Consider the following 12,570-nt stretch of genomic DNA (forward strand, 5'->3'; position numbering starts at 1 on the left):
CCTGGCCAGTTTCTATCCATTCGTTTTTGTGCCAGCTTTGTCCTTTAGTTTTAATAATTCTTTTCTTGTCATGACTTTTAGCCCCGGATGTATAGAGAACAATTTTATCCCCTTCCAGCATTTGCTTTTTTAGGCTAAACGGGTTAAGTTTTTCTAGTGTCCGTTAATAAGATAGGCTTTGCTTTCCCTGTGATCATCATAATTGCCCTTCTGGAATAGGTGCAGAGTTGTTTGCAGTAATCTTGAACATGGCTGACCTGCATTGTACAGAGCATTGCAAGGAGGTATTATTGGTATGTCATGAAATGGCTTTATTTCACCTGATGCGTCCTAGGCTCTCATTTGTCTTGTCTGCGATTGCATCACGTTTGACAGGTCGTACTCATCCAGTGATTGGCTTCTACCCCCATGTCTTTCTCTTCTATTTTTCTCAACCCTTTGTCCCCTGCTCCCAGCAAAAAGCCGTGTTTGTTCTAATGTGCGTACGGTTGTGTTAGACTATTTGATCTGTTTGCGTTCCTCCAGTCCTCGAGGCCATCTGGTTCATTTTGTAGGATTCTCCTCTGCACTGATGACTCCTCCCAAGTTTGTCGTCTGCAGATTTCATTAGCATGCTTCTAATTTTTGTGCCGGGGTCCTTAATGAAATTATTTAAGGTCTGCCTCAAGGCTTATCCTTGAAGAACTCCATTACTAACCTCTTTCCAACCTAATAGTTCTCCTTTCAGCATAACCCCTTTCATCTCCCTTTTCCCAGTTCCTTACAATTCTGATACTCTTCTCAGTCTTCTCGACTTTAATTTCCCACGTGACACTATATCAAATGCTTTACTGGAGTCCAGATAGATTAGATCTATCAGAGTTTCCTTGTCTAGAAAGGCAGTTATTGTCTCAAAGAAAGAGATCGGCTTAGTCTGCCACTAATTATAATTTATTCTGAAATGGAAAAAGAGCTACCTAGACCTCTTGTGATGAATAGCTCACCTTGGAGTGGAAATCAATACACAATCTCTCGGGGTCTTCATTTCTCTGAAAGACCAAGCAAACTGTCGTCTTTGGTTGGATGGTCAGTAACCTCTGGGACGTGTCGGTCTGCTCCCTGATATAATTGTTGGGGATGTTAGGGTCATGTGGGCATGCTGCAGCAGAGGCACATGGGGCATCTCAGTCCTGCTGTCCCTGCCCCCTTGCACCTGTGTTCATTTCACTAGGAGACTCCGACTTCCTTAACCCGGTGGCTCAGCACCAAGAAAGGATTTCTTCTAGGTCAGAAGTGCTCAACCTTTTGGCTTTTTGGCCAGGTGAAACAAGGCTGGATTGAGCCCTGGGGCCCAGCACCACCCCTCTCCCTGCCCTGCATGCCACAATTTGGTCCTCGGGGCCTGTCACTGCCCCCTGCACACCAGAATTGGGGCTTGGTGCCCCCATCTTACCCTCTGCATTCTGGGATTGGGCCCTGGGGGCCCAGCTCTGCCCCTTGCATGCCAGGGTTGGGGCCTGGGGGCCTGGTGCCACTCTCACCTGGCCCTGCATGCTGGGATCAGGTGCCCTATCCAGCTCACAGACTGGATCTGACCTGCAGACCGGGGGTTGAGCACCCCAGTTCTAGTTGATTCAGACTTAATTACTATTGCATATAATATCAGTTTCAAGGGGCACAGAGATTACTTTGGTATTGGGTATTTGCACAAAACGGGAAGGAAATGCAGTATAAATTGATCAGAGCTGAAGGGAATTAGCTGTGGACTCTAGATGTTCTTGCACTGGGTGAACCGATTCTGCATTCTGATCATGATGTGTGGTATTGGTGGCCAGTGTAAGCCACCAAGCGAAGCAGCTGACCCCCCTACACAAGGAAGCCTCCTCCTCGTGTCTCCAGGTCAAACAGTGGAGCCTTTGGGCATGTCTACATGTGCATTAATGCACTTTTCCTAATACATGTTAAATTTAGTACCTCCAATGTGAAGTACTAAATTAATGCACATTAGACCACCCTAACATGCACTAGTGTAAGCGCATGCTTTTTAAGCGATGCTTAATACACAGTTGCCTAATTTACTGCCCATTACCATAATGGCGCAGCTTTTTACGAATATGCAGTAAAATAGACTACTGCGCATTAAAGCGCACTTGTAGATGCACCCATTGACCAGAAGTATTTAATTTTGTTCAGGAAATTTGGCGTCTCTCTATAGGGATCTATTTTGTGCGTGAGCTGCAAGGTTTTCCTCAAAGGCAGCTGCTGTCATCCAGCAGTAGTTAATGGGCACTTACGTGTGTCTTTCTTCCTTTCTCCGTGATTTCCCAGAAGATCTGGAAGAAGAAGTCACTAATGATATTAGTGGTGCTGGCTTCTTATTGGCTGAGGAGGCCCCTTTGTTTGTTCAAAACTACCTTACCAAAGAGAGAAGTTCTGGCATGAGCGGGTGTTTATAGCTTCCTGCATTCATCCTGCACAAACCCGTATCTTGGGTCATCCAGCATCTCAAGCGAGAAAGGCATCGAAGTCTACCATACTACAATGGTTGAGATGGTGTGTCCAGGAAGCCTGCAGGTCAGTCTGCTTCCAGCGAGCAGGGTCAGAGTCCCCCTGTTGAAGCCTTCTAACCTGAGATATCCTACACATTGTATGACATGATTTGGTGGCCCTCTGATCATATATTCATACCTTGTCCAGATTTTACAAGCTAGAGGACATCTTCTGTGGGAGAGTCTGAGTCACGGAGAAGGAACTGGAAACCCCATTCAATTTAACTTCTCCCTGAAGTCAGATCACCCTAAAAAAATCCATTGGTTAATGGATCCGTGGACCTTGTAGAGGCTGTAGAATAGGCACATTTATTTTTTACTTGCCCAAAACTTCCTTTCTTTGAATTACAAGGTCCATAGATCCAATCATCCCTTTTTTTGGAGGTTGAAATGTTTGGAGTATTTCTTTGGCTAGTAGGATGTGAAGTCCTGCTTGGTTCATAAAGTTATATGCTCTGCAGTAGGATTTCAGTTTATTGCCATAGAACATACAAGCTCTTTAAAGAATCCCAGTCTGCGGGGGACATTGTCTCAACTGGAGAGTTCAGGGTAGCTGGCCCTGTCCTTTCACGCTAGTGATACACCTTGCGCGCCTGCATAGCTACATGCAAGCTTGGGATCCTGCTAGTTATTGAATTTGTGAGCACTGCGGTTCAGAGGAAACCTTCAGTAAGTCAAAGTAAATGTTCCTCTTCCTTGCTAAATATTTACCAAACAAGGTGGTATAACAAATTACCGCCGTCTCATCTTTTAATAAATACTTCTGCACAAAGCGCAGCCTAAAAGAAATTAGCATTTACCAGCCCAGCGGTTGGTCTAGTGCAATGAGGGAGAGGTGGCTGCTGTTCTCAGCTTTGAAATGTGCAGGCTAGAGATGTCCTCTTGGATTGAAAAGGATGCTTTTATATGTAATTTGATTGAGGCCAGTAGAAGCTATTAAAAAAATCCCAGTACTTACAGATTCTACACTGATACAAGCAGGTTCTTCTTTTTTAATGCACTTTTCCTTGTGTTTCATATGAAAGAAGATGCACTGGAGTGAGGGCAGCCAGATTTTGACTTTCATGTATTCGTAGCAGTTTCAGTTTTCTAATTATCCAGCTCTGGATTTATCCATTTTCTATGAAAGTGGAGACAGAGATATTTAAGAACCTTTCTTGCACAAAAAAAGCCCTGTTTCCGTTCAGTACTTAATTAGCACTTGTTTATGACACGGCGCCTGATTTGATTTTTAAAACAAATTGCACAGTAAAGAGACTGATATTTAAACTGTATAGTAACCACAGCTCCAGCTGTGACTCAAATATTGTAAGCCTTCAGGGGTTGTGTTAGGCTTAGAAAATAGGAACTCAGGCCTGTAATTAAATGTCCTCTAAAAATCAGCCTTTTGTGGGGAAAAGTGGCATGCCACAGGATTTAAACTATTGACTCATTCAGAGAAAACAGTCTGCTGTTCCCAATCTCGCTAGGGACTGCCCAAATCTATTGGGTTAAAATGGAAAAAGAAGAATACGTAGCTAAAGAAGACTACAATGAGCTACGGACTGCAGGGAAAAGCCAACGGCAGCAAAAAAGCAAAATGAGTTATTCTGGCCCACTGGGTTATACTGGATAAGAAGGGTTTTATTATATAGGTAGCAGAGGGAGCTGTGGGGGCAGGAAGAGAGATTAGAAGGAGAGTAGGCAGGTTAATACAAGGAGAGATTACATTTTGGGCTCCAAATAAGTCAGAGAGGGTGTGAACTCATGTTTAAAATCAATCATCAATAATAATACTAGTGAGCAATTAACAACAGCAGCTTTGAGAACAAGTGAGGAAGGCAAATTAGCTTCTGCTACCGATCAGGTAGGAAAATCTGCACAAAATAGAGAGAAAGGAGTTAGCAAATTAATTTGCTGTACCACTAGCAGCTGTTTAAAACCAACAGACAAACAAACCACGCGGAGGCCTGGGGAAGGACTTTGAGATTTGAGAAATGCAAGCGTAGCGCCACTTATCAGAGGAGGAGAGAAATGATTCCCGCAGTTATCACCCTCATAAGTCTAACTCCCGTCCCATGTGAAGAACTGAAGAAAATATTAAGAGAACTTGCTACCCAACTGGAGGATAATGAAACCAGGAGCAATAAGCAGGATAAGTAGTGTTTATAAAAAATGAATAGATCTTGCCAGGCAATTGATTGTGTTTTTGATAGAGTTGCAAAATTACTGGTACGGTAATTCTGAAAGATTTATGAGTGAGAGATTTAAAAGATGATTTTAATGAAACTGGTGCAACTTTTGCGTGCAGACAAGGCCTGAGTCTGTTCTTAAGCACCTCAATAAGTTGTTTTATATTCAGGTGGCAAATGCACATCGCTGCCCTACATGCTGTTGGTCTAATATGATTAGTAAATCTAAAAATGCTGTTTTCCAGGTTCCCTTTCTTAACCTGTTCATTTATGCCGCAGAAGATAGCTGGAGCCTTGTTCGCATCTGCTGTTGTGAGAATGGCATCAGCTTTACGTTCCTAAGTGACTGACTTGTCTAGCTTGTCCTTTATTCCAGCCACCCAATATATTAATCTTCCACAAGTCAGAGCTGAATAGTTTTGGCTTAAACTGGCCTCTTCCATCAGAGTTTGCAGTTTGACATCAGTGGGACATATGCTCCCGAGGGCATGTTCACATGCAAACTTAGGTTGGTATAGTGGAGAAGTGCCAGTGTAGACCCAGTTGTATCAGTAAAAAGGTGCTTTTTTAATTAATATGGTGTATTTCCCTTCCTGTGTAGCTTTTTCTTGTATAGTTTAAACCCCTTCCTGTACCAGTTTAAGGTTCTGATACACACACTACTGTATCTGCACTAGCAGTTGTGCTGCTGCAGCTATTTTGTGTGTGTGGTGGGGGGAATCATATCCCTCTCCAAAAGAACTTCACCAATGCCTGTATAGATCTAATTCACTAAGATGATTTTGAAAATCCCATGTGGTGACCGCATGTAGTCTAACTTGACATTCTAGTCTTTGAAAAATTGGCTTTTATGTTTAAAAAATAAGGAGTTAATTTTCAAGGCTGCTCCCTGCCATCTTATCCTTATTTAACAATGTTATCAAAATCTAGAAACCCAACCAATAATGGCATATAAAAAAGACTATTTATAATGTACTCCACGACACGTTTTAATCTAAAGTTTCAGCGAAACAGTTCTTTGAATTACTTTTATGAAGCCCTGGCCTGATATAAATGTTTGCTCCAAAAAAATATTTGAGTGGTTTAAACCATGCCTTAAATCAGTTACTTAAATTATCCCTCTCTAGGCTTTACCAGTGTAAAGCAGTCAGCTAGTCCTGCAATGGAGGTTTATTATCTTCATTTTTGGCTTGTTTCCTGACCGTGCAGCTCCTTACCATTTGGTCAGTTCTGAGATTTTTATCCATGTCTCCTGCCCCCCAGCACCTTACCTGTAAGACTGACGACACTATTTTTTTTTGTTTCTTTACTGTTTTATCATGCTGAAAGGCAGCTCCAGGATGTGCTTCAGATAAATGTGGTTTTGAATAATGTTCCTACCAGATATTTGACACCAGACATCGCTCCTTAAGTTTTTCAGAGCATGTAAGAATGTCAGCTATGGCGCACAGCCATGGCCCCAGCCCCGCCCCCCCCCGCCCATGCTGGGGGCTGGGGTCTCTGCAGCACCCGCTTCAGCCATGCCCATCCCAGCCATGATGAGTTGTGGTGGCAGCCCCGGCGCGGGCTCCGGTCCCACTTTTTCACACAACCGCTCATCCTGGTTGGGGCAGGCAGGTCCAAAGCGAGCACTGCAGAGACCCTGACCCCCCACGTGGGGCAGCCCAGGGCTGGGGCTGTTCACTCAGCCTGGGGCCCAGGCCTTCCCAGCAGCAGTGCGGGGAAAGCAGGACCTGGAGCCCATGCCAGGGCTGACTTGCGGCTTCTCTCTGCCACTGCTTCGTCCACCAGCGCCACGTCCAGGCTGCCCCGGGTCCCTGCATCCAGTGGTGTGGAAGCGAGGAGCTGCAGGGCAGCCCTGGCACCCACACCGGCAGGCTCATGCCAGCTCCCTGACCACTCATGGCCCCATCCCTCACAGAGGTTTGGTGAGTTGTTGCATGGGGGGAGGGAAAGGGTGCTGACCCAGCCTGCAACAACTCCCCGTGTGGCCCATGGGCCCAAATAATTGCCCACCCCTCTGTTTGAGGCTGAGCTGAGATTAGGATTTGGGAGACATTTCATCCCAGCTATGCAATGCCTTTACTGAAACATGTGATTTAGCACAGGCTGATGGAGAAGCTTTATAGACAGACATGGTAGCCATGTCCCCGTGGCCATATCTCCTGAGCACCATCTTGCTTATTGGAACTTGCGTGTGATGGGGTTGTTAGCCCACAGGATAAGCTGAGCTACTGCTTTTGAAAGGCGTTTGAGGATTTTAATTTCCACTGAAGCCAACAGAAGGGAGCCAGTGTTAATAAATCTCTTGTCAAAATGCTCAATGCATCTTCATCCTTGGAAGCCTTTAAGAGCAGGTGAGACAAACACTTCTCTGGGATGGTTCAGACAGGGATGATCCTGCCTTGAGCAAGGGTGGACTTGACCTCCTGAATGCCGTCTCAACCCTGCATTTCTATGATCCTGGTCTTTGGGCTTGAGTTCAGGTGCGGGACTGGGCATGTTCTACACCTTGGGATTTGGAAAAACCATCAAGGATTAATTACCATTTTGGCCGTAGTCTCCTCGGTGCAGCCTGGTCTTCTGCTCTGCCCGTCTTCTTTCTCTAATATTACGTTAGCAAGTTAGAAATTATTTAAGCTCAAGGATAATGTTGGTTCCAAAACAAAGGGGAACATACTGTCCTAATTAGGCTGGAAATTAGGTGGATGTTTCTGACCATTGGAAGAGTAAGGCCCTGGAACAGCCTCCCAGTAGGAGGAGTGGAGGCATGACTTCTCCAGCTTTAAAATAGAGATTGATAAATGTATGAACAGGATTATGTGATGTAGTTGCCATTGGTAACAGGGGACTGGACTCACCGGCCCAGACGCTTCTTTCCAGTCCTGCATTGCTATGATTTCACTTATTTAATTTCTAAACCCCTCCTGCTTTGGAGTCCACTTGACTGCAATCTAATTTAGTGACAGGCTGCATTTTATCCTATGCTCTGTGTATTTTTCGTGTCTGTTTCAAGTGTCCCACGCCCTCATAAAAATTGGACATTTGGCCTTTCCCTAAACTCTTACATTTACCATCATTCAGTAGGGGCGGGGAACAGCAGCTGCACCCAGAATGTCAGGGAAGGGATGGTTAGTGTCCACAATTCAGAAATGTAATTTATAACCAGGTGAGTGCTAATATTTACCGTCATTTTGTGTACACTGAGGCTGTCTCTACCTCGGCATTTATCTTAATCTTCTAACCATTGCCCTGTGGCCTGTTCGGCTCCACTGGGGGTAGCAGCTGTGGAAGCAGTAGTGTAACTGGCTGCTGGCATTTTGTCACTGAGGCATCACACCCTGCCCAGAGATGGAAATGCTAGTGACTGGTCTCTGCTAGTTCACCACGGCTCCAGTGACGGAGGACTTCATGCATTGACACAGGCTTTTTATTAGAGACGTTCCAGCATGCTTCTAATGTAAAACAGTGAAAAATGTTTTCATTGTAAACATAGCGCATCCTTAAGGCGACTGATAGCAGAGCAGCGGTCTCGCAGGTGTTGATTTTGGGACTGAAGCTTTGCTCATGTGGCTGGAAACCTCTAACATGCTCAAAATCGGCCAGAAATTAGGTTAGGTTAGCTAGGTCCAAATGTAAAAGGAGGTCTCTCTTTATGTCTATTCTCTCCTAGCCCCGAATACACATGCCTAAAGACGGATTCCAACTTACATCTTCTGGATACCAAGCATGGCTAAAGCAGGTTGGACTCTGTTCCTGTTTCTCATCTCTCATGAGGGGTTGTGTCAGACACCTGTGCTTGTCTCATTAAGTAAAGTACATGTACAGTTCCAATGAAATTGCAGTGCCATGCAAGCTAATACCCTGCATTGTCATATATGTGTGTTTTTGGGTTTTTTTGTATGTGTGCATGTTCTGTGTGCATCACCTCCTCGCAAGCCTTACGAATTCACCCTTCTGTTTTGAACTTTGATTTGTAAGAATTGTCTGCAAGGGAAAGGGCTCGCATCATGAAAGGAGGTCTTCAACAACCGCTCCAACTGCAGAATTAAAATGAGGCTTCAAACATAAGGCTATACGGTGGTGGTAATAATGGGAAGGCCAGCAGGTTAGTACACACGAGACATGCATCTAGAGCCTAATTCAGATCTGATTGGGTGAAACCCATTTGGACATTTGCTCACATCACATAACCATCGTGCAGTTTGACACAGTCTGACACTGTTGGGACTCCCTGCTCAGAAGTGGCCTATTGTTATATTACTTGGGCTATTATTAAAGGCCAATCTTTAGATGTCTCAACAGCCTAGCTCTCACGTGTGCTGTCAGCCTCTCACTTCCGCAAGTGAAAAATTCCCCTCCAAAAAGCATCTTCTTAATTTACAGATTGCACGTATAGAGGTCTTCCTGGCACAGACCTCTTCATGGGAGAACCCAGTGTCGACAGAGCTAAAAGTTGCCGTTTTTGTGGGAAGCCAGAATGACTGCGTTGTTATGGCAATGGAAACATGGAAGCACACGAAGAAGCTGCATCCTGTTGTCGTGGTAACTAGGGTTGTGAAAATGATGAAGTGGGGTGTTGAAAGGATCCGAGCCATTATGAACCAGGAGGAAGAAAAAAGCCAAGTCCATTGTGTTGGCTGGCAGGGAGGGGAATAAACTGGGATCAGTTTATGACTGGTCTGAGTGGAGTTATTGATGGTCTTTCTATGAGTAATAACTGAGGACTTGTTCCTCCAGGGTGCTTAGTGTCCTTCACTCCCACTGATTTCAGTGGGGCTGAATGGTTCCAAGCGCTGAAAGAGTGAGTGGGGAGGAACAACTTTTGGTGGTCTTGGTAGATTTATAACACATTGCAGACGCTCTGTTTGTGTGGCTGCCTCTCTCATTCTCCTTAGTCCTCTGCAGGAGTGAAGGGAAGCTAGGTTATGGAGGCTGATGCCTTCTTGATTTAAACATCTGCTGGAGATCAGTAGAGAGATCTCAACTCCATAGTCCATGTCTGGTGTGACAGCTCTGGTTTGTCCACCAACGGGGCACTGCATCCATTTTTTCCTTCGCTGGTGGGCTGGGCAATAGGGAGAGGGTAGCGTGGGTTGTTCCTGAGGTCAGCCTGTTTCCATTTTTACTTAAATGAAGTGCCTGTGCTCCGAGCCATGTTGAAGGGATACATGTTATACCTGATGGGCACACACAAAGTAACTGCTCAGTATGTGAGCTGACCATGGGGAGACGTTTATTAGTAGATGTTTAGGATTGTGAATCCAAAAAAGATGACAAAGCCGGTAGGGAAATACCTGCGAGGGACTAACAGAGGGATAGGGTGGGGAACAAATCTACGCTGGGACACAAGCCGAACAAAACATCATATTTAGCAGAATCGGTGTGCATGGCCAGCATCCTTCCCATTCAGTTTGCTAATAAGCAGCTACCTCTCAAGTCTTGCTTCTCCTTATTGCATGACTTCAGTAAAGTTGCCAGCTTGCACTGGTGACATCCATACCTATTGTCATGGAAATTGAGTTGAATTTGGAATGGCACCACTATGATTTCACCGGGGCAGGGTGGCTTGTCTTTTGTTGAGACAGTAATAGTTTTGGTAAGCAGCGGAGATGGTAGGAGCAAGGCGAAAGTTAAATGGGTTTGGTTTGAGGTTACAAGGAAAAGCTTGCCTTGTTTGAAAAGTCCATTAAAAGCAGGGCTTTTTTTGAGGCAGACTCACTTTTGTTAAGAAAAAAGAACCGCCTACGTATTCACCCAAAGAGAATGGAGCAGTGTTTGTGCTTTTAACAGGTTCTCCAGTAATGATTCTTTTCCTCGGTGTAGCTGAGTATTGATCTGCTGCCTGGCTTGCACACAACGTGAGAAGTATCCCCGTAACACAATGTATTCATGTGGCCTAAAAGCACTTTATATTACAAATGAGGTGGAGGAAGATGGAGTTCTGCAAGACTGGACACATACTATAAATATCCATAAAACTGACAATTTTATCTAAAAATGGGGCTGGCTAGATTTGCATATTTTCAGCCCGTTTAAATTGGAGCTAATCGTTGAACACTACCTGAGCATGGGTCGCCCACACTCATGCCATTACCCTCTGCCCTTTAATAGCAGGTTTTTATATTTAATGTTGCTGTGCTGTAGTGGAGAGCTAGATTATGTACATACGTGGGCTAGAGGAAATGCAATACGGATGACCAGAAAGACAGGTTGGCTTCAAAAATAGGCTTTTCAGTAATTTGTAAAGCTCAATTTTCTCTCTGCTTCCTGTGAGTTTATCCCTTGGAAAAAACCCCCCCAGACACTTGCAATTCTTGTGTCAAGTCCTGGTCTTGATTTAAACGTGTCCTCCAAATTGCATCAGTTGGCAACATCCTGCCCTCTTGTTGTTGACCTTTTTTGAGGATTATCTTAAATTGGTTTCTAGAAGCAAAGTTTTAATGTGCATATAAAGATGATCAGTGGAAATGTATTATTCCTGTTCCTTTTGCCATACGGATACTGTATGATTTAAATAAAGCTGTGAAGTCAGGCAAATTAAGCTCTTAATTGGCTGAACAACCTACAAAGCATTACTTTGATTACAGTAATGCAAATACTGGGTATTGATCGCTCAACGAGGAAATTTAGAGTTAAAACTGACCCTGGGACTTCAGAGGTACCATTAGGTACTTTAGGTATTGTATCACATCGGATATGTAATATAACACACTCATCTGAACCTCCCTGCCTCCCACGGTCCCTTGCAGTAAGATTTTTAGAGCCAAGTTATAAACCTGTAAAAATGTTTTATACTGGAAATTCTGGTGCTACCTTAACTAGATTGGTGCCAGTAAAGGCCAGTATAATCGAACAAGGCAGCTGAGATATTAATGGGCTGTACTTCAGTCAAGTCAGCTGGAAAACTGGGTATAAAAACCAGGACATCGGTGAAAACTGGATTCTTCCATTAGAGCCGAGTGTTTGTAGAAGAAGAGTGTTGGGAATCTAGAGATATTTTGTCATATTGTCACTTGGCATTGCTTCCTTACCTTGAGAAAGGCGTACTCTGCATTTCCAATGGGTTCAGAGAGACTTTAGATTATTTGAAAATTAAAATGCATGCACTGATTTCTTGGGAGGGAAGTTAAAATAATCTTTCTACACACAGCTCATTAATAATGCTTGGCATTTATATAGTACTTGGAGAATGTAAAGTGCTATGCAAACATTTAAGTAGTCCTCAAACCGCTCCTGTGTGGTAGGTGCACAACATAACAATAATCCCAAGTGATTGCATAGAATTATACAAAATTGGAGACAATAAAGACTAATAAATCATCCAGTTCATCTCCCCACTACTGCAGGATTTTTCCCTACAGTACATAATTTGGGAGCTGTAGAGTCAGCCTATGCAGATTCCCCAAGTGATGGGTTTTCATCCTGTCCTTGGGAGACTCTTCTTTTTGTACAGCCTCTGTGCTTTCAGATCCTGCAGTTGGAACGCTATGGCTTCTGCTCACCATTCATTTAATTTCTGTGTCATCTTGTCTGTCATCTTCGGTGACTCTGCAGGCCCTTGTTGCTGTCGGTTCCGAGTGCTGCGCTGCCTTTGTAATATTAAATTCTCATTCCTCTTTGAGTCAAGGTAATGCTCAGATGGTCAGAGATATAATAAGTGACTTGCCCAAGGTTTCCCTGAAAATTTTTCCTATCAGATTCAGGAATTAAGCTTAAGTCTGCTGTGTCCCAGGTTAGCTCCTAACCTGTAGGCCATCCCTTCCCTCCGCTGCTCTGGTCATATATTAGGATTTCCAATCCTAACGGTGTTAATAAACTTGCCCCGTGTTCCTCCTTGGTGTAGCAGGCTTCTGACTGAGACTTAGGTT

The 12,570-nt window shown here is 44.2% G+C and overlaps 1 protein-coding gene across 7 annotated transcripts in view; it reads left to right on the forward strand.

Moving 5' to 3' along the window:
• The window catches only part of BTRC (beta-transducin repeat containing E3 ubiquitin protein ligase), a 140,517-nt gene that overhangs the window by 11,587 nt on the left and 116,360 nt on the right, over positions 1 to 12,570 (forward strand). For 4 of the 7 annotated variants that reach the window (XM_019555896.1, XM_019555890.1, XM_019555893.1 and 1 more), the window contains exon 2: positions 8,373 to 8,441. The exons of the other annotated variants lie outside the window; for them this stretch is intronic. In XM_019555896.1, the coding sequence (XP_019411441.1) occupies positions 8,373 to 8,441 (69 nt within the window). The remainder of the gene's footprint in view (positions 1 to 8,372; positions 8,442 to 12,570) is intronic. 7 annotated transcript variants of the gene reach the window in all.

Source organism: Crocodylus porosus, unplaced genomic scaffold (genome assembly GCF_001723895.1).
Source record: "Crocodylus porosus isolate Cpor-Errol unplaced genomic scaffold, CroPor_comp1, whole genome shotgun sequence".
NCBI lineage: Eukaryota > Metazoa > Chordata > Crocodylia > Crocodylidae > Crocodylus > Crocodylus porosus.